This window comes from Neovison vison, chromosome 4 (genome assembly GCF_020171115.1).
Source record: "Neovison vison isolate M4711 chromosome 4, ASM_NN_V1, whole genome shotgun sequence".
Taxonomy (NCBI): domain Eukaryota; kingdom Metazoa; phylum Chordata; class Mammalia; order Carnivora; family Mustelidae; genus Neogale; species Neogale vison.
The window spans coordinates 225,272,055-225,292,440 of record NC_058094.1 but is presented as its reverse complement, the minus strand read 5'-3'; the positions used below and the strand labels follow the sequence as shown (position 1 = coordinate 225,292,440).

Below are 20,386 nucleotides of genomic sequence, written 5' to 3'. Positions count from 1 at the left end.
CTCATCTGGCCTGTGGATCCCACCGCAGTCCTGCACTTACCTGGAGGTGGACAGGACAGAAGGCCTTTACGATTTTGATCTGCTTATGTTTGTTTCCTGTTCGCCTGTGAAACCCTTTTCTCTCCGCATGTTCTAGAGCATTCGGGATTGTAAACCCCTGAGACAGATCTGACCTTCCTCTCTGATTTTACGACATGCCTCTTCCCAAGCATTCCCTGGCCTACTTTTACTATTTTACAACGAAGGGGGATGAAAATTAAAGTCGACAATGCCAGGCCACCCTTGGAAAAGCCGTTGGTTGTGGCAATGGGAGGAGCTTGGCTAACAGGCGGCCTGCCCTGGGTTTGTGACATGACCTGGTGGGCCGCAGCATCCCCTCTTCCCTGGAGTACTCCCCGGCCACGGTCACTGACCTCACAGTGAGGCTAAATGACATAGTGAACAACAAAGCTTTGTCAGGGAGCTGGAGCTAGGACAATGTATTCAAGAGCTGACTGAGCTACATGTGTATTAGTGACTTCCCATGAAGGTGCATCAACTCAAGGTCAGGGACCATGGTTGCTATTGGCTGAATTGTGTCCCCCACCCCAAATTCATATACTGAAGCCCTGACTCCCTCCCAACAATGTAATGGCATTCAGACCTGGGTCCTTTGGGGGGCAATCAAGTTTCTATGAGGTTCTAACTGGGATCTTCCTTGATGACATTAGTGCCCTTACAAGAATGTTCCCCCGTCCCCCCGCCATGTGAAGACACAGGGAGAAGGCAGTCAAGGGCAAGCCAGGAAATGGACCCTCACCAGGAACCAGATCTGCCAGCACCTTGATCTTGGACTCCCCGCCTCCAGACTGTGAGAAATAAATATCTGTTGCTTAAGTCCCGTTTGTTGCGGTGGCCCAAGTACCTGGCACACAGTAGGCTTGTTAGTGAGCCAATGTGGTACCATCCCCTGACCTGGCTAAGGGGACACGCGTCTCAGTAATTCTTCGCTCTGACGGATGTGGCCCCGTCCCCTCTGTGACCCAAAGCACCCATCTGTGACATCAATCACTGTGAGTGAACAAACCTTCTCATACTGGCACGGGGAAGAAGGCTGCGTTTAGGCCTCATTAACCCCAAGTCCTGCCAACACAGCTGTTGGACTGCTTTGGTCATTAGGCAGAGGCCATCTGGATGAGGACACCTTCAATGGTATAGAAAGTCCCACCTGAGATCCTCAGCGGCTGTCTGCGCTGCCCCTCAGGCACCGGAATCCCCGGGGCTCCGGGGTCTGGCAGGTCTATCCCTGCGGACAGCGGCTTTCCGATGCAGGAGTGGTACTGTGGGATGCCTTCCTGGAGGAGATGGGCTTGCTTGACTGGGTCTCAGGATTTGCTAAGCGGCAAAGTGGAAGAAGATGCAAACGGCCCATGTGTAAAGCAGGTTGTGCTGAGATCCGGGGCACTGGACCTCCCTGTGCAGGGCAGCCTGGGAAAGGGGCTGCAGGAGGGGGCAGGCATTCTGGGAAAGTAGGAGAGCACCTAGGGCCTAGAAAAAGCCTCGCTGGAGTGGGAGCCCAGCTCTCACAGGGACGGCAACCATGGGGCACAGCGGGCCCAGGGGGCGAGTTCACAGCAGGGCTTGTGACGTAACCAAGCCCAGGCCCAGGAGTGGGCCACCCAGCTGAGTGCTAACCATTCCTGGCACTGTGTCCCCTGAGCGAACCGGATCACCCCCCCAGGTCTTTCTGTGATGTTACAAGGAGAGCCCCTGCCACATGAAAGGAATTCAACAGAATGTGAGAAAGTGGTGACCGACCAAGCAGAAGCCAGAGGAAATCTGGATGAAATCTGAAAGCTCCTGGAGGAGGCAGCACTTCCCTGAGTTCAGAGAAGCCGGTGGGCCCCTGGGAGGGGCAGGCAGATGCGGTTCCTCCTCCTAGAGAATGCTATGGTCCCCGCTTTTTCCTCGCACCTCCCGGCCATCCAAACCCTAGTACCCCCACCACCCACCTCTCGGGCAATTCCCTTCCCTCCTATGGGACGACACCAGCCAAGGCCACAGGCCCACACGGGAGCCATGGGTCCTCCTGTCAGCACCAGGGCCCCAGCACCTTGCTCTGGAAGGGGCCTCTGAGGCGGGTAGGGGGCTGGAGGTGGGTAGAGGTTGAGTAGGGATGTGGGAAGATACCAGACTGGTTTGGAGAGGGCGAGAGAACACTGCCGTCCACTCCCAGCAAGAACCAGGAGTGAGGAGCTGGTGCCTAAAGGTCACTGTCCTGGTCCTGAGGATACCACAGCGCATGCACAGACTTGGGGTTCCAAAAGGGAGGCTTACAAAGGACAAGGAGACCACGTGAGACAGTCAAGCCTTCATTTTTCTCTTCTGCAACACTGGCTTTGATAAAGACCCAAGTCAGCGACAGCCGTGGGGAGCGCCCCTGGGCTGCTAAGTCATAGCAGCACACGTGGCTCTTTCCTGCTGCAGGGCCCTCCCAAGTTACCAAGCCTCAGCTGCCACCGCCCCCTTACACTCCGCAGGACCACCACAGGCATACAGGCCCAAGGGCCGGCCCGCTAGGACAGCACCCTGGGCTTTGGGGCACTCATGGCGAAGGACGACCAGGGAACCATTCACTCTCTCCAAAAATACACAGTGAATGGCCATTAAGTGCCGGGCATTGTCCTTGGCACTGGGACTATGCTTGGCCCGCCTCAGCCACCACCACTGGCTTCCATCCTTGCCATCAGTCTGTTAAAACTCCCCCGGGAGCCTGTCCTCTGGCAGCGGACAGCCTGCATGCGAGTCTGGGGAGCCTCTCCCAGAGCCCTCACAGCCCCCTCATCCTCACTGGGGTCTGAGGACTGGGTTCCACGTCTGAGGGACCGAGGGCCACATCCAGGCTCCAGAGTGAGATTTGTATCATCCTACCTCCTTCCTCAGCCCCGCCTGGGGCTGTCCCCTCGGGGATGCTTCTGGAATTCTGTCCTCTAGCCTTCAGCGTCTTGAGGAAATCACTCTTTCACCGGGTTCTACCCCCGAGGGTTGTAAAAACCGCCATTAGTGGCCCCCGCGGCCCCTCAAACATGCCCTCCCATCCCCACCGCGTATCCGCTGCGTCTTGCGCACTAATGCGCCTGATCCTTGGCGCCGGCGGCGGGCGCCAGGGTGCCGCGGTGCACGCGCTGGTGCTTGAGCAGGTGCTGCTTCTGGCTGAAGCCACGGCCACACGCGGGGCACAAGTAGGGCCGCTCGCCCGTGTGGTTGCGCCGGTGGCGCGTCAGGTTGGGCTTCTGGCTGAAGCGACGGCCGCACTCGGGGCACGGGTAGGGCCGCTCGCCCGTGTGGATGCGCTGGTGGATGGTGAGCGCCGACCACCACGAGAAGCTCTTGCCGCACTCGTTGCAGATGAACTGGCGAGGCTCGCCCGGCGCGCTCAGGCCGGCCCGCGCCCGGCCCCAAGGCACGCCCCCCGGACCCCGGGTCAGCTGGGGGTCGCACGATGGCTGTGGCGGCGCCGACAGGCCCGAGGGCGCTTCGGACGGCGGCTCGGAGTGCGGCGCCGCGTCCCGCAAGGCGGGCCCGGGGAGCGGCGGCTCGGCGGCGGGGGCGGCGTGTGCGCGCTGGTGGGCCCGCAGCGCGGCGCGGCTCGGGCAGCTCTGGCCGCAGCTGGGGCAGCGCGCCGCCTGGGCGCCGGGCAGGTGCGTGCGCTGGTGCTTGAGCAGGTGCTGCTTCTGGCGGAAGCTGCGGCCGCAGTGCGGGCAGGGGTGCGGCCGCTCGCCCGTGTGGTTGCGCAGGTGGCGCGTGAGGTTGGGCTTCTGGCTGAAGCGGCGGCCGCACTCCGGGCACGGGTAGGGCCGCTCTCCCGTGTGGATGCGCTGGTGGATGTTCAGGGATGACCACCACGTGAAGCTCTTGCCGCACTCATTGCAGATGAACTGGCGCTGCTCGCCCGTCCCCGCGGCGCCGGAGATCGCGGCCCGGTCCCCCGCCTGGCGCCACCAGCCCTGGCAGAGCCCCAGCCAGGCCCACTCGGGGCGGCCCCGCGGTAGCCCGGGCCGCAGGCGACAGCTCCGGCGGGTGGTGGCGTCCCGCAGCAACTCCTGCAGCCCCGCGCGGGCGCCCTGGCGGTCCCGGGCGTGCGCGCGCTGGTGGATGCGGAGGCCCACCTGGTGGCGGAAGCAGCGCGCGCACTCGGGGCACGAGTGGGTGGCGGGCCGCGAGTGGGTCTTCTGGTGCTTGAGCAGGTGCTGTTTCTGGCTAAAGCGCCTCGCGCACTCGGGGCAGCAGAAGGGCCGCTCGCCCGTGTGGTGCCGCTGGTGGCGTGCCAGGTTGGGCTTCTGGCTGAAGCTCTTGCCACACTTGCCGCACGGGTACGGCTTCTCCCCGGTGTGGGTGCGCTGGTGGATCTTCAGCGACGACCACCAGCTGAACCTCTTCCCGCAGTCCAGGCACACGAAGTGACCCTCGCCGGCAGGAAGAGCCCGGCTTGCCAGCTCCCCGGCCTGCTCAGCGGGAGGGGCCCACCGTGGACCTCCAGTCTCCTCCTGTCCCCCCAAGGCCCGAGGCTTCCCCATGGTCTGGCATGGCGGGAGGCCCCGATGCTGCTGCCGGAAGATGTTTTCTTTATCCTTCTCGGAAAGCACGGCCTGTGGCCCCAGCGTCTGCAGCAACCACTCCGGCTTCTCCTGCTTGATCTTCATCACCAGCCCATCTCCTGCCGGAGGCAAAGGGAGAAAGGATGGGGAGAGTCATTCACTGCCCCCTGGGCTGGAGGGATGGAAGTGCCAGGAGTGAATGAATGAATGAATGAATGAGAAAATTTGGTGGGAGGAAAGGATACGGAAGAGAGTGTAGGAGGACGCGAGGGGGCAGAAAGAGGAGAGTAGGGATGGTAGAAAGGACAGAGAAAGGCTGCTTGGGATGTGCTGAAGGAAAAGTACCAGAAAGGAAGAGAAGCTGCTGTTCCAAGGCCACATCCCGCCCCACCTTTTCCACCAGGAGGCCCCAAGATGCAGGGAAGGTCTTCCCACCCAGGAACAAGCAGAAAACGGCCATGCTTCAGAGCTTCTCATTCTTTTTCTAAAAGAATCCATGCGCCGGGAGCTTGGAGAGCAAGTGCATGGCCAGTGCCCCCACGGTGGGGTGACCACGCCCCACTTCGCAGCCGATCGCTGTGCCACCCGGCCCAGCGCCTCACCCTCCTCCACCTTGGCTGTCTGGCAACTCCACCTTTCTTCAACAAAACCAGGAACAAGAAAGCAGGTCGGAAAGGTCCGAGCACCCAGAACAGGTGCTGTCCTGCCCTAACTAAGCCCCGCGCACTTCAGTCTCAGGAGTGCCCCCCACCCACTATCGCGAACCTACCTCTCAAAGCGAGCTCGGTTCTACTGGCGTGCTCTGTCCCCCTTTCTCACCGCCCCACACCGGGACGGGATAGGCCTGCGACAGGCACAACAGACAGACTGCAGGATTTGTAGGAAGGTTAAAAGCTGCAGAAACTAACGGAGGAGTTAGAAGTCCAGACGAAAGGAGGCCTCGGGGGTTCTGGCAGTGTTTTTGTTTTGGTTTTTTTAAGCAAGAGAGAGCCCAGAAGTGGAGGGCGGAGGCAGAGGGAGAGGTAGAGAATCTTACACAGGCTCCACAGAGCAGGATTCAGGGCTCTATCTCACCATTTGGAGATCAGGACCTGGGCCGCAATCAACAATCAGAAGCTTAACCCACAGAGCTACCCAGGGGCCCCACTGTTTCCCCTCTCAATCTGGGTGCTGGTTTCACGCACGTGTTCTCTTTATATGAATGTATAAAGCTTGTCACCTGTGCACTTTTGTGTGTTATACTTCAACAAAAAGTTTACATTTAGTAAAAAGTAGGTGAAATGAAACAGTTGGGAACAAAAAGAGAAACTTAATTCTGGTATTCAAAAGACAACAAAATAAACCCAAGGGAGGTAGGAAGAAGAAATTAATAGATAAATGCAGAGACTACAGGGGAAACATAGAGATATAAAAAGGATTCTGAAAATCATAAAATACTAATGCATAAATGTATGAATTTGAAGAATCTGTATAAAATGGATGATTCTGTGAGACCATATAAATGAACAAAACTAACTCAAGAAGAGGGGGGGAAAAAAGAAAGAAAAGTCCTAAGAGAGAGAGAAAAGAAAGCTAACCTTTTACCTCAAAAATGGGTAAGAAGCCCCTTAAGTATAAGAACAGCTTTTACAGGGGCACCGGGGTGGCTCAGTGGGTTAAAGCCTTTGCCTTCTGCTCAGGTCATGCTCCCAGGGTCCTGGGATGGAGCCCTGCTTCGGGCTCTCTGTCAGGGAGCCTGCTTCCTCCTCTCTCTCTGCCTGCCTCTCTACCTACTTGTGATGTCTGTCTGTCAAATGAGTAAATAAAATCTTTAAAAAAAAAAAAAAAAAGAACAGTTTTTACTAAAAGTCCAAGGGAAGCATTAGCCCAAGCTTACAGTGACTGTGGGAGAGGAGGGGGGCCCACAAGCTAGCCGATCCAGTGTCAACAAGACAAGGGCAGAGCAGGCAGGAAATTATAGGTTTCGCATTTGAAAGCAGACACCAAAAACAAACAAGCCAAAACATTGGCAAAGCAAGTTCAGCAGCATTAAAAGAACAACAGATGACCTTGCTGGGCTCTTACCCAGCCAGGAAAGCAAAGATGGCTCAATATGTTCATGACATTGACTTTCTAAACAGGAAAAACCTGACACAATCTCAATCCATGTAAAAATGTTGTATGATCAACTCCAACATTTCTGGGGGGAGAGAAGGAAGAAGGGCTGGAGGGAGGAAGAAGTAAGTTCTCAGCGAACCAGGCCTATGAGGAAACTCTCTTAGGCTGACACAGAACCTATACTAGAAACCCCAGCAGATATTACAGCCCAAGGGCAAGGGATTAAAAGCCCATTCAGGTTAGGGAGGAGGTGACTGCCGCTCTTCAACACTGTCCTTGAGGAACTAGCCAAAGCATGCGGGAGAAAAGAAAACACATATATAAATATCGGGAGGGAAAAATAAAGTGTCATTTGCAGGTAATTATTAACATAGAATGTGTAGGAGAATCTACTGACAAAATATTAGAAATCAAATAGTTTAACAGGGTACCTGGGTGGCTCAGTGGGTTAAGTGGGACTCTTGATTTCAGCTCAAGTCATGACCTCAGGGTTCTGGGATCAAGCCCTGCATCGGGCTCCACACTCGGCAGGGAGTCTGCTTCAGGATTCTCTCTCTCCCACTGCCCTCCCCACCCCCTCAAAATAAACAAATAGATCTTAAAAAAAAAGTTTCAGCAAGCTTGCCAGATTAAAAAACATACAAAAACTCATAACTTTTTTTTTTTTAAATGGCAATAAAAGCTATAAAAATAACTGGGAATAGACCTAACATACACACATAACTTACAGCAAGTAAACTATTAAACGTTATTGAAAGGATAAAGAAAATGTAACTAAAAGGGCAGCTACATCACATTCCTCTTCACTCCAAAACAATGTTTAAATTCAGTGCAATCCTAGTTAAGTAATTACAAAATTTCTGATGTGCATACACTGTCCAGATAATTCTAAAAATGAAAAAGGAAGAATTTGGCTTATACAACACTGCAAGCTAAGACACTACTACTACGCACATATGAGGTATGAGGATGATCAAAATCCAGAACACGGCTGGCACTGGATGCTGGCGAGGATGCGGAGACCTGGGGACCGTCGGGAACCGTCAGCCGCCGCTGCTGGGGAAGCCGCAGGGGGCAGCCCCTTTGGAAGACAGTTTGGCAGTTTCCGAAAAAAGAAACGTACTCTTTCCATTCCATAAGAAATCACTCCCCTGGGTAATCTCGCCAAGGAGTTGAAAACTTCTGTCGACACGGAAACCTGCACACAGGTGTCCCTAGCACCCGGAAAAAACCGAGGAGAACAAGTGTGTACGTGCGTGTGCTTGAGCATGAGCGATTTCCGATTTCTTGGAGAACAATTTGATGGTGCCTATTAAAATTATAAATGTACCGAAACTTCCACTTCCTCCACCCAACAGTTTCCCTCTGGGTGTTCATCCTAATAAAATCTTTACATAGGACTGCACAGAGGAATGTCCACAAGTTTTTACTGCAGTGCTAGTTGTAATTAGCAAAAGCAGGAGGCCAGTCTGATTACCATCAGTAACAGTTCCACAAAATGATCTCTCCCTTCGTAAGAAGGAATAGTAGGCAGCAACTGAGAAAAATGCCAAAGAGCCATATATACATGGAGGTGAAGATTCCCAAAACATGTTAAAACAAACTAAAAAAACCTGGAAAACAACAATCAGTCGTCTGACCCAATTTATGAAAAATAACACGCTGGCTCTCCACGTACAGACATAGGCGCACTCGAGACGACCCACACGGAAGCCTGGCGGTGGGCGCCCTGCAGATGGTGGGGCCAATAAAGGGCTAGATAAGAGAAGCCAAGGGGACCCCCACTTTATCTGCGTTGTTTGAATTTGTATGAGGATATTCAAATATTAGTTTAAAATCTTAATACCTGCATTGTTCAAATTTTTTGAGAATTTTCAAATATTAGAATTTTAAAATCTTCAAAATATTTTAAGAAATAAAAAGAAAACCTCACTTAGAACCTGGCAGGTTCCAGGGCCAAAGAGCCCAGCCACCCCTCCACAGCCTCACTGGCCACCACGAGGACACATTAGAAGATGGGGTGGCCACAGGGATGAGGTGGCAGGGTGGGGGCTCAGAAGTACCTGTGAGGGGCCAGTTTTCCTCCCGGCAAAACGACCCCGGGAGGCCTCCCCAGGTGCTCGGTTGTGAGAAATCACTTTAGCAGGAGTCACCATCTGAAGATCAAAGTGGTGATTCAAACTGCACATTGGCAGGAATTGAATACCCAACTGTAATGAGGGTACTTGACTATCAGCGGGTTTTAGATGCCCTGAAATGTTGGCCAGAGAAAGTACTTAACGGGCTAGGTGTCCACACTAGCAGTCAGGTAGTGAACCCAAAATACACTCAGGTAAGCAGGGCATTGCTGTCTCCAAGTGACAGGCTCCCAACTATGTCCCAGAGCCCCACAAGTCACTGCCTTGCTCTGATTAAACCTGACCTTGATGTTCATCATGGTGGCTGATGGCTGGGAAGGCTCGCCGTCTCTAGCCTAAAAGATGGGCCTGGCTGAAAGCCCAGAGAACATTCCTGTCCACTGCCATCAGGCCCAGAGCAGACACAAGTGACTGGGTTGTGTCTGTGTAGGCCCCTCTGACACGTGTGCACGGGGACTTCGGGCCTTAGGGATACCTTCCCTCAGGGCTCGGGTATTAACACAAGGAAAACAGACCTTGGCCTGCCTGCTGAAGGAGTCCTAAAACAAAGTTTTGGCTCCTCTGTCATTATAAAAAGGATAATTTTTTAAAAAATTCTAAATGGTGGGGCACCTGGGTGGCTCAGTGGGTTGAGCCTCTGCCTTCGGCTCAGGTCATGATTTCAGGGTCCTGGGATCGAGCCCTGCATTGGGCTCTCTGCTTAGCATGGAGCCTGCTTCCCCCTCTCTCTCTGCCTGCCTCTCTGCCTACTTGTGATTTCTGTCAAATAAATACATAAAATTAAAAAAAAAATTCTAAATGGTTCAGATAAAACACAAAGGTGCTCAATGGGGAGCTACTGCTCAATGGTGACAGTGTCTGGGGCGATGGAAATGTCCTGGAGATTGTGGTGGTGCTTGCACAATCATGTGAAAGTACTTATACCACTGGCTCCTGCACTAAAACTTGGTTTAAATGGTCAATTTCACATTGTGTATATTTCACCACAATAAGAAAAAACACATAAAATAAATAGAAATTAAAAGGTACTTAAAAGAGGTAAGCTCATAATTATCTGAAAAATTTGGCCATCCAGAAAGAGTCCTCCCTCCCTCCCTAAGGCTGGCCGGCAGGTGCTGGGAGCGGCGGAAGGCCCGGAGCTGGCAAGAACGTGGCTGCGACCCCAGGGGCGCCCAGGACCCCGCTGCCTCCATCCTCTAGGGTCAAAGCCGCTGTTCTTCCACCTCCTCTCTAAGACCCCAGAGCAACTTAGAGGCTGCCAGAGGTGGGGAAGAGGGCCCTGGCTGACCCCATCTCTCATGCCTGAACCAGGAGTCTACTTGTGTTTCCATGGGAAAATGTTCCTTCTGCCAAAACGTCTGAAACCACCTGTCCTCGGTTTTACTGTAATTATGGTAACATCAGCCTCTCTTGCGCTCTCATACACATACCCTGGGGGTTCCCAGGCTTCAAACTGACATGGCAGTGGTGGGGAGCTGGCCTGGGAAGTGGGGTGACTATGCTCCCTGAAGTCTGTGTCAGGACCCGGCCCCCAGGATGCGCGGTGTCCATGTGTTGCCCCACCCCACCCCACCCCATCCCCCCGCAGAGCTGGATGACTCGTTCCTTTGTTACCCTACTGCCCGATGCTTGTCTCCATCTTGGGTTCGTTGTGGTGGTTATTCTGGGAAGGCTGGGGCTCTGGGGTCCATGGGACAAGGCCCCTGGAGGGGAGGGGAAGTAAAGAAACCAGAGTCATTGACCCAAGGGGCGGGCCCTGCCCCTCTCCCAGGCCCAGAGCCTTCTGGCAGCAGGGTGCTGCGTGGGCCGGCGATGCTGGGGGCTGGGGGGCCTTGTGCCCAGAGCACAGGCCTGTCTGCTCACAGCAGCACCTGCCTGGCAATTTCCTCCCCACGGCCCATGAACTCAGAGACCCCAGGAAGCTTCCATGGACTAAACCGAAGGCACTTTCCTGATCAAAACCCAACAGGACCTTCTTACCCAGAGGTCTGGTTTTCAGTGTTGGATCAGCGTGACCGCCCACAGTTAGCCAATGCCTCCCTTGCCCTCCTGGCCTGGCTTTCTGCACAGGTGTACGCACACCCTCTGCCTAGCGAGGCCCCATGGCCTTCGGTCATTTTCTTAGCTCCCGAAGTCTGTCTTCTTTGCCTCCTTCGACACGACCTTCTACCTCCCAGTCCCGCTCTGCAATTCAGCAGCGCACAGGCTCCTAGTGAGAGCAGCACCTCACACTCAGGGGGAGGACAGGGGACAGGGCGGGGAAGATGGGCCTGGCAGAGGAGGCCGCAGCGGGATCCCACCTGTCCCTGTACTCCCTTACCTGTGCTCACACCAGCCAGGCCACACTCCATCGGCAGAGGCCTCCCGGGCACCAGCGCTTGCCTTGCTATCTGTGGGGGAGAAGGGGGCAGAGGAAGGAGAGCTGGCCAGTGGGACAAGGACCAAATGTTCCCCCGCCTCCCCCCCGTCATCTCGCAGAACATTTTCCCTCTTTATCAAGAGCTTCTCTGTCCCCGACCTTGGTTGGAAGTGCGGGGCTTTTGTAAACTTGCACACATACCTGCTAGGCAGGTCAAACAGGCATTATTCCCATTTTAGGAGGACGAAACTGAGGCCAGGGAGGGCCCCTGACATGCCTCGAGTCACAGAGGCAGTGGAATGGTGGTGCCCAGGAGGCCCCCGCTCTTCCAACACCCAGACCATAGCCTCAGGCCCACGGGCTCAACATCAGTGGGAGAAGGTAGGGTGTGGGGGGGTGACAGATGCACCCCAGCTAAGCCTGGAGACCCGCCTGAGTGGTCGTGGAGATGCCTGGAAAGGCAGGGCTGTCTCTGCCTTCAGGGTCCTTCAAGGTCGCGCCGGTCCCGACTGCAAGCCATATCACACCCAGGCCATCTGGGGGACCCCAGGGAAGAGTTCATCCATCCCGGGCTCACCTTTTTCCCTTGTTTTAATGTTCAAGGTTTTGGACACGTCCTAACTGGCTCATTGTCCCGAACAGGTCAGCTGGGGGGGCCCAGGCTCTTCCCCAGATCCCTGCCTGGCCCTCGCCTTTCAGTCTCTGCCCCAGTGCCACCTCCTCCGAGTGGCCCTTCCTGTCACAACCCTAACCCCACTTCGTATTCTGCCGCAACGCTTTTTGCCACCTGACACAGTATGTACTTGTCTGCGTACCCCCTGTCACCTCACTGCTGAACGCCCCGGCCTGGGAGGAGGACGCTTCCGGCGGTGGTGTGTGGCCTGACCGCTCGGCCCGCTGACCTGAACTGGCCTGGGGGGCAGGGGCATCATTTTCTGCACTTGGTGCCGTGGGCTGCCTCTCCTGACGTTGTTCCACCTCGACCCCTCGTGCCCACACTCGCCAAGGCCCAAGTGAGGATCCGCAGTCCGTGTCGCCCACAGCCCAGGTGCTCGGCTCCCCCTGCTGCTACCAAGGGGCTCCTCCAGGTCCCTCAGGGCTCTCTTCCCGGCCACCCCCGAAGAAAGCCGTCTGCTCTTGCTCTCCACCTCAGGCCCTCAGGAAACCCCATCCCAAGGGCATCCCCCCCCTTTCCCAGGTCCCCTTCCAACAGCCACTGTGGTGGTGGGGGGGGGGTGTGTGTGTGCAGGGACCCACGCCAGGAATCTAGGCCCTACCAAGATCAGGGCATCAGGGCAAATATGAATTTTAAAAAGAGAGAAATCGTTTTCCCTGGGGACGAAGGGAAAGAAACTCCGACCCTTTCTTTTAGAGCATTTACTTGAGAAAAGTTGTCATCGTGAATTTCTCTCTGCCCCTTTGAGAGAGGCATGGAAAGCTTTTCAAAAGCTACACAAGCCTCTTGCCAGTTTTAGAACCCAGGCCTCCTTGAAATGTAAACACCAAGGGAGAGGGTGACCCATGGGGGGGGGGCGGGTTGCTGACTTCCACAGGGCTCCAGGCTGCAGAGCCATCTCCTGTCATAAGGATAGAGACCGCACTGCTCCTTGGGAGAAAGGCCATTAGCAAACACAGGCGGCCACCCTGTGGCCAGGTGAGTTGAGGATGCACTCCGGGTCACAACTGGTGCCATCGGGGAGTCCTTTTGCTTGAGGACGAGTTCCCCTCTATCTGGTGGCAGGCTGTGTCTGGTCTGCTGGGCTGTGTCACTGGGTTGGGGGGGCCAGCGGCAGGGGACCTCCTCCTGCTTTCCTAATCTCTAGTGCGCATTTCTATCTGCTTTCCTACTTATATGATTTAAACAAAAACAAAAAACAAAAAACTTCTTTCTCTCCTCCTTTTGTGGGGAGCTTTTCAGAGTTAGCAGGAGATTTTGTTTTCGATTCTATTTCCCCACCAGGGGTCTACTGTGCACCCCTACTGTGGCTTCTTACAGAGGCTAAAAGCTGCTTGTGGTGCAGAGAAAAAGCAGGCAGGGAGAAGAGGGGAGGGAAAGGCCCAGCAGGAGGGCATTGACGCCACCTCTTCCAGCCAGGTTACTGTGTGTCCCACACCTTGGGGTGGCCTCTCTCCCACTGGAGATTCGATGTCCTCCTGAAGAGGGTCAAAGGACTGGCGAAGGGGGAAGCTATCTTAATTCAGGAAAACTCAGAGGGTCCAGAGGACCGGGGCCACAGTTCAGGGTGAGGACAGAGGGTAGGGCCTTGACCTTATTCACAAAACACCCACACAACACAACAAGGGGCCTCTTGAGCCCAATCAGATGGGTCCTACTTGATCCATTCTGTCTTCCCAGGGGTATTATTACGACCTATAAGTCAGCTCTGGTGGCAGGAAGGCTTCAATTCCCGGTGAGTAATTCACAGCGAGCTACAGAGCAGCTCCCTGTGTCCCTGGGTATTCTGTCCCCACCACACCAGGGCTCAGGGTGGTCCCAGTCAGCACAGGAATGGGAACAGAGGGGAAGGGACCCCCATGGGCCCCAGGAGAAGAAGTAAGAAATGAGAGGGCCGGGGACGGAAAAGGCACAGAGGACAGGAATGGGGGGCAGGCCCCCATGTCTTGAGGGCACCTCCCACTGTGTGCTCAGGTGGGATGCCTCTAGAAGACGGGCCAGCAGGTGTCCTACAGGTGAAAACCCCAAGAAAGCTGAACAGAGGGGAGTGTCTACGTGTGGCCACGTGTCTGCAGGTCAGCCAGGCGACCCTTCCTCTTCTGCCTCTGCCCTCTACGCTGTCCTGCAGGCCCCTCTGGCTGCCACTCACCGCCCCCCTGACCCTGGCTCCCCCAACGTGGCCTGGCACGCAGGCTGCCCAGCAGAACGGCCCCGCCGACACAGAAGGCAACAGGGCCGAGCCGGCTCCCCCGCGGTGCCCACACTGAGTCTCGGAAGGCTGCCTAGCGACCACTCGGCTCCTGGCCCAGCAAGTTCTACGAAGGGTGGGACACACACAGGGGCTAGGTCTTGGGACAAGGCCCTGGGCACTTCCCCCTTCCCGGCACCTGGCTCTGGGCCTGGGCCCTCCCCGGTGAGGCTGCAGTTGGGGTGCGAGCCCCCTCTGAGAGGGGCTGGGGGGCGGGCGGGGCAGCTGCTCACAAACCTCTCTGCATGCACAAAGGGAGGACTGTGCCCGCAGCAGGTGGTAAGGTCTGGGGGCAGGGGAAGGTAACAAAGAGGCTTTGCTCCCAGCAGAATCCTGGGGGCAGGGCGGGCAGCGGATGGCAGCTGGGGCGAAGAGAAAGGCCACAGACAGGAGGGGCAGCACAGGGACGCGTTCCCGTCCCCCCACACCCGCCCAACCACAGGCCCTTGGAACTTTTCCACCAGCTGCGCACGACCTTCACAGAGCAGGCCGCAGGCGGGGCAGGGGAAGCGGATGTCACTTCATGTGTCCTTTGTCACTGGCGGAGCGGGGACTGGCCCCATGCCCCCACCAGGAGCTGAGGCTGGGAGGGGTAGCATCACCCCAAAACACAGCCCACAGGCCCAGCCCGCAGGCCCTCCTCAGCCACGAGCTCCCACCAGGCCCACACCCAGGTCCTCAACAGCCACGGCTGCTCCCCTACACCAGCAGCCCCCTTGCCCCCACAGGAAACCGCAGGCGGGGGGTGCTCTTCCCCAAGTGCTCCTTCCACGTCCAGCTGACCGCCTTTGCCACACCAGCGAGACTGCCGTGCGTCCTGAATGGCCCACATTTCCATTAGCCACATCTTTCCGGCCCCTCAGCTGGTCTGACCCCATCTTGTCCACAGCGCATGGCCCATCCCCCAGCCACCGGCCCCCCACCCCCCAGGCTCTAATCGCTCTAATCTGCCTGGCCCACTCCCCGCTTTCTTTCCTTGGGAGTTCCTGGTTCCCTGCAGGCAGGCCCTGCTTCCCATCTCCTTGCCCTGACCCCACCGCGCTGGCTCACGCAGGTCAGATGCCCAGGGACCCAGACTCGAGACTGTGGCTCAGGACAGCATTTGTAACTGGGTGGCCCCACTCAGGCTTGACCCCAGTGGGGGGTGCTCTCAGAGTGCTCCCTAGGGGCCCAGGTTCTGCTGCTCCTAACCTCACTTACTGAGGGGCACGGGGGACAGCCCTGAGATCTTGATATTGACTTGGCCATGGAAAGAAGGGTCCTCAGCCAAGACCCCCATACGGACAGGGAGAGGGTCCCTAGCCGCTGCGCACCAAACACTTAGCAGGCATCGCCCATTTCCTCCTTCACAACCAATTCTGGCTGAGGAACCACGGCACCCAGAAGTTAAACCATTTGCCCCAGGTCACACAGCTGGTAAGAAAGAGAGCCAGAACCAAACTGGGGTCAACCTGGCCCCACCAGAGTTCCTTCTTGGGGACCATGTCGCCTCCTAGAATAAAGTACGGGACTTACCAAACCTTAAACAACCTTTCCCTTGTTTTTGGGAGGCTGGTTTCTATACCCACACTTGATTATTCAAATTTATATAAGTTAACTTTTAAATGCAGATTCTCCATCACTCCTGGCAGCATTTCAAGCGCTCAACGGCCTCATGGAGCCTGAGTTCCCGCAAGGACAGCCGAGGACATTCCTAGGTTCCTGAAGCCCCATGGGATGGCGCCGAGCTAGCCCATGGGCTCCGGGCAGACAGGGGCCTTGCTCCGTTCACAACCACACCCGGCTTTCTTGCACTTCACAAATGCTGCATTTTTTTTTTACAAACTGAAGGTCTGTGGCCAATCTGCGTGGAACATGATTTTTCCCGACAGCCTTTGCTCACTTCCTGTCACTGTGTCACATTTTGGTAATTCTCACACTATTCCAAACTTTTTTGTTATTACCATATTTGCTAGGGGGATATGTGATCGGCGATTATGACCTGAGGAAAGGCCAGATGATGGACAGCACGTTTGGGCAATGAAGTATTTTTTAACGAAGGCATGTACGTTGTCCGTGTAGACATACGGCTGTCACACACGCAGTAGATACCGTATCGTGTAAATAAAGCTCACATGCATCGAGAAACCCAAAATCCACTTGATTCGCTTTAGCGCGGTATTTGCTTTCCTGCAGGGGTCTGGAAATGAACTGTGCTATCTCCAAGGTGTATCTGTTGAATGAGTGAATGAGTGAGTGAGTGGAGGAGGGAAGGGAGGGCTCCTCTGCCCCCAGTCCTTGGTCACTGATGACAACCATCTAGGGACAGGGGATGGTGTTTTCCACTGGGAATCCAACTGCAGTCACTGTCAGTGGTGTTTCAGGTACAGTATGCAGGGATGGGCACCTGAGAAGAAACGGGGGTGAACGCTAAATGCACAGACACAACCGGAAACAATCCTAGCTAACATCTAACACAGCTAAGGAAAGCAAGGTTCAGAGCGGCGAAAACACAGAGACGCTCCTACATAAGGGAAGAGCTGCAGAACTGTATGTAAGGTACAGAGAAGCTGAGACCTTCAGAACCCCACAGACACCAGCGCGTGCAGGCACGAGCCACAGGAGCACGACACAAGCGGTGCGCCCGTGAACGCGGGAACGGGCATCTGCGCGCGACTCCGCTACGCTCCCAGCGGGCCCCTGCTCCAAGAAAGGGAACTCAGGGAGCCGGAAGCGAGGCGGTATGATCAGGGACAGTCACCACCTGTTAAGTGCCCCAGCTGTTTCGGAATCTTCAGAGGCCCCCAGCACCTACACAGTCACCCCAAACTCTGCTCCCCGATGTGAGCGGGCTTGGCAGGAGGAAGAGGGTGTGTGTGGACTTTCCTGTTGGGACCATCTCAAGGCCACACACCCCTCCCTGTATAGGTCACTGGACCCGCAACAGCCCTGGGAGGCGGGGTCTGGGCTACATGCATGTGCCTAACAGGGTAGGAGTGGAGGGGGCTGAGTGGACGGTGGTAAGGAAAGCAGGGCTGGAGGCTGGGGCCCCTGAGTGCCAGGCAGGGGGGCTGGACTTGAAGCTCTGGATGCTTCTGCTGGCCTAAGGCTCAAAGTCTCAGCTTCACTGAGGGGAAGGAGGCAGTCTGTCCTCTGTCATGCCCCTGGACATACCAGACCTCCAACCTTCCTCTCGTTGAGGACACACATACCAGTGGCTTTAAAATGTTATCAGAAACACAGTGCAGCTGCCACCGGGGCCCCAGGAGACCTGCTTCCCATCTCACATGGCCCCTGGGCCCACAGACAAACAAGCAGGCCCAGAGGCCCTAGCTCAGACCAGGGAAGTGTTGCCGCCACCACCTAGAGGCCCACCTTCTCCCCTCACTCTAGCATGAGCATGCCCAGGGTCCTTCTGGGCCTCCCAAAGGACTCCCTACCCCCTCCAGGGCCTCCACCCCATCTTCGTCTCCCCTCACTTGCCCAGCTCCCCCAGAACGCCTCCGTCTTCTCCGGCTTCCCCCAGCCCTGGACCAGGGGTCCCGCGCACCTCCCGCTACGGCCCTTCTTCCAAGCCCTGCCCCCTCTGCCTCTTCTGCTCCAGCACCTTTAGACCTCGGTCTCCCAAACACTGCGGCCCTCAGTCCTAGGACAGGAGCGAGTGGAAAGGATGGGCCATCATTCCACAGAAATTCTTAAAATTATTATTTGGAAAATACTAACACATATTCCTTCGGATAGACCTGTGCTCTCAAGCAAGCCGGGAAAACAGTGGGAAACATTCACAAAGTGCAAGACGAATTACTTCTAGGTCACCCCCTCCCTGCCGCCCACATTATAAGGACTGTACCTCAGGGTTGCCCTGGTAAGAACAGCCCAGTTCAATGACCTCAGGCTGCTTTCACCGGCATCACCTGGGAACCAGGTCCACCGACAGTGGGGGCAGCTGCTTTATCCTGTCATGCCTGCCCCCCTCCCAGAGGTCCATGACGTAACCCCAGGCCCATCTCCGAGGCACCTCTTTCCAGCACTTCTGCCTCCACGCATCCAACATTCACCCTTTGCTAGGACTGCCCCACCTCCCCTCCCTACCCCTGTACCTGTCCCTCACCAGTGGCCTCCACATCCCCAGGCTCTGCTCTTCCGTCTCCCTTTAGAGGAAAGAGCAGCACGCACACTCCTCAGCCCCAAGGTCCAAGACTCAAGAGCCCAACCAGGGCCTGGGGAGCCCTATGACCCGATCTGAAGGCAAGACATGAACCGAACTGCTGACAACACTTTGAACAGATGTCACCTTCGCGTTCATAAACACTTTCCAACGCCTTAGAGCTTAGAACGGGTAAGGAGTGTCCTGCCCCCCAAACCCCCCTCTTGTCAGATGAGGAAAGCAAAGCCCAGAGGTGATCCCCCTTGCCTCATAAGAGTTAGACTGAGGTCTCCTTCTGCACACTCTGACCACACTCATCCCTCCCAGCCATCGCCGCACTAGGAAATCTTGGATTCCTCAGCTTAACCCTCATGGGGGGCAGGGAGCAGGTGCATGGGGTTGGCCCACCAGCACCAAGTTCAGAACTTTGTCCTGGGTACCCCCTGCCTCTCCCGGGGGGACAGTGGTCTTCATCAGGCCTCTCAAATCCACCAACCCCTCTCACTGTCCAGAATACAACTGTCCCAGCGCACACCTGGGGATGGTTGTACCAGTGCTGTTTTTAATACCTCCAAGATCTCCCACTGCCCCCCCACCCAGTTCAGGCCTTACTTCTTCTTGCCCATTGACTGTTCCAGTTTTTATAGCTTATCTTGCCCCTCCATAATCCATTCATCACCCAGAACTCAAAGCAATTTCCCCCAAATTACAATGAGGACATGTTACTACTTTGCTCAAAATACTTCCCAGTGGGTCCCCAGCACTTTCAGGTTCAGCTAGAAATTTCTTGGCAAGACCATTTAGAACCCGCCTCTTCCCGCTTCTCCTGCCTCCCAGCTCCCCATTGTCCCAACACGTGACTCTCTGACCTTGCAGCATCTTGGCTGGCCTGTGACCAGTCTTGGAATACTCTTGCCCAGCTCTCCTCTGGCCAGCCTAGATCAGGGACCGCTCTGAGCAGGAAGACTTTTTTGGATATGCCAGGCTCAGTTAGGGGCCCTTCTCTGTTTGATCTGTGTACCCACCCAGCCTGATACCACGTACATGGGATAATAATAATTTATGTGTCTCCGCAGCAAGACCGTAAACAGCTTAACCTGGAGTATTTCTCTCTCCCCAACACCCAGCCCAAGGTCCCGTGTGTTGTAAACCATTAACAAAAATTTTGGTAAAGAAACACAATACAGAAATTTAAGTCCAAAACGGATTAGAAGCACAGAATCATGGAACCTTAGAGTTGAAGGGAGACTAATACCCTCTAATCTCTTCATTTTACAGATGAACCCAGGGACCCCAAAAAGAACAGCTAGCCGTGTAGCCTGGACGTGAGCCGGTCTCAAGGTCCTGGGCTCTGACCACACCCAGCCCCAGGTCTGACTGACCCCGACACACTCCAGGCTCCGCCCTGCCCAGAGGACGGGAGGAGGCAGCATCTCTGTTAACCTCCCCCTTTAGGAGGAGCCCCCAGCTCCCACACCCAACCCCCACTGAGGTCTTGACTCCTGTGCCCATTTTCCTGGAAAGGAGTTCCCCCAACACACGCACACGCACACGCACTTCCAATTTCGGTGGTGCTTCCCCCTCATTGTTCGCCCTCGCAATCTTCATGCCCCCTCACTGAATCATTTATTAAGCAGCTACTCTGTGTCACCGTGCGGCGAGCCCTGGGGTTCCTGCCCTCCAAAAGCTCGGTCTCTCCGACACAGCTGACACAGCCCCGAACACAGGGACAGCGCTTGGGCAGAACGCGCCCGAAGGGACCAGGGGTCAAGCCCTCCGCTCACCACCCCGTCCCTCCTGCTCTCACAGGCCCCCTCCTGCTCTCTGCCCCGGCCTGCAGCCCCCTCCCACGCACGACCCGGGCCCCTTTCCCCAGGGGCTGTTGTGTGGGGGTCGGGAAAGTTCGGGGCCGCAGCGCCAGGAGCTCAGGGGACCCCGAGACCCCCCGCGGCCGCCGCCAGCCCGAGGGTGGGTGGAGGCAGCGCGGGAGGAGCGGGCCGGGCGCTGGCCCCACAGCACGGTCCGTCCCTCCGCACGCCCCTCCCGCCCGGATTCGGAGGGACTCGGAGGGAGGGGACGGGAATAAATACCTTGACTTTGTGGTTAAGGTTAACGGGAACTGCCACCCCGGGGCGACTTGGGCACTGGGCTCTCCGGCCCCGCCA

The 20,386-nt window shown here is 56.1% G+C and overlaps 1 protein-coding gene across 1 annotated transcript; it reads right to left on the bottom strand.

Moving 5' to 3' along the window:
* Nucleotides 1–2,338: 2,338 nt before the first annotated feature.
* Nucleotides 2,339–20,378, bottom strand: ZNF775 (zinc finger protein 775). Its single transcript, XM_044246833.1, has 3 exons — nt 20,312–20,378; nt 11,133–11,202; nt 2,339–4,696 (listed from the first exon to the last, which is right to left on the bottom strand). Exons 2-3 carry the CDS (start codon nt 11,161–11,163, stop codon nt 3,108–3,110), a joined length of 1,620 nt encoding a protein of 539 aa, XP_044102768.1. The 5' UTR covers nt 11,164–11,202; nt 20,312–20,378; the 3' UTR covers nt 2,339–3,107.
* Nucleotides 20,379–20,386: the final 8 nt, after the last annotated feature.

What these genes read in the sequence shown, in the direction of transcription:
- ZNF775 (XM_044246833.1), bottom strand. Translation starts at nt 11,163, where the DNA reads ATGGAGTGTGGCCTGGCTGGTGTGAGCACAG. An exon ending in CCTGGCTGGTGTGAGCACAG is followed by an intron (nt 4,697 to 11,132) that starts GTAAGGGAGTAC and finishes TGCCTCCGGCAG; the next exon opens with GAGATGGGCTGGTGATGAAG.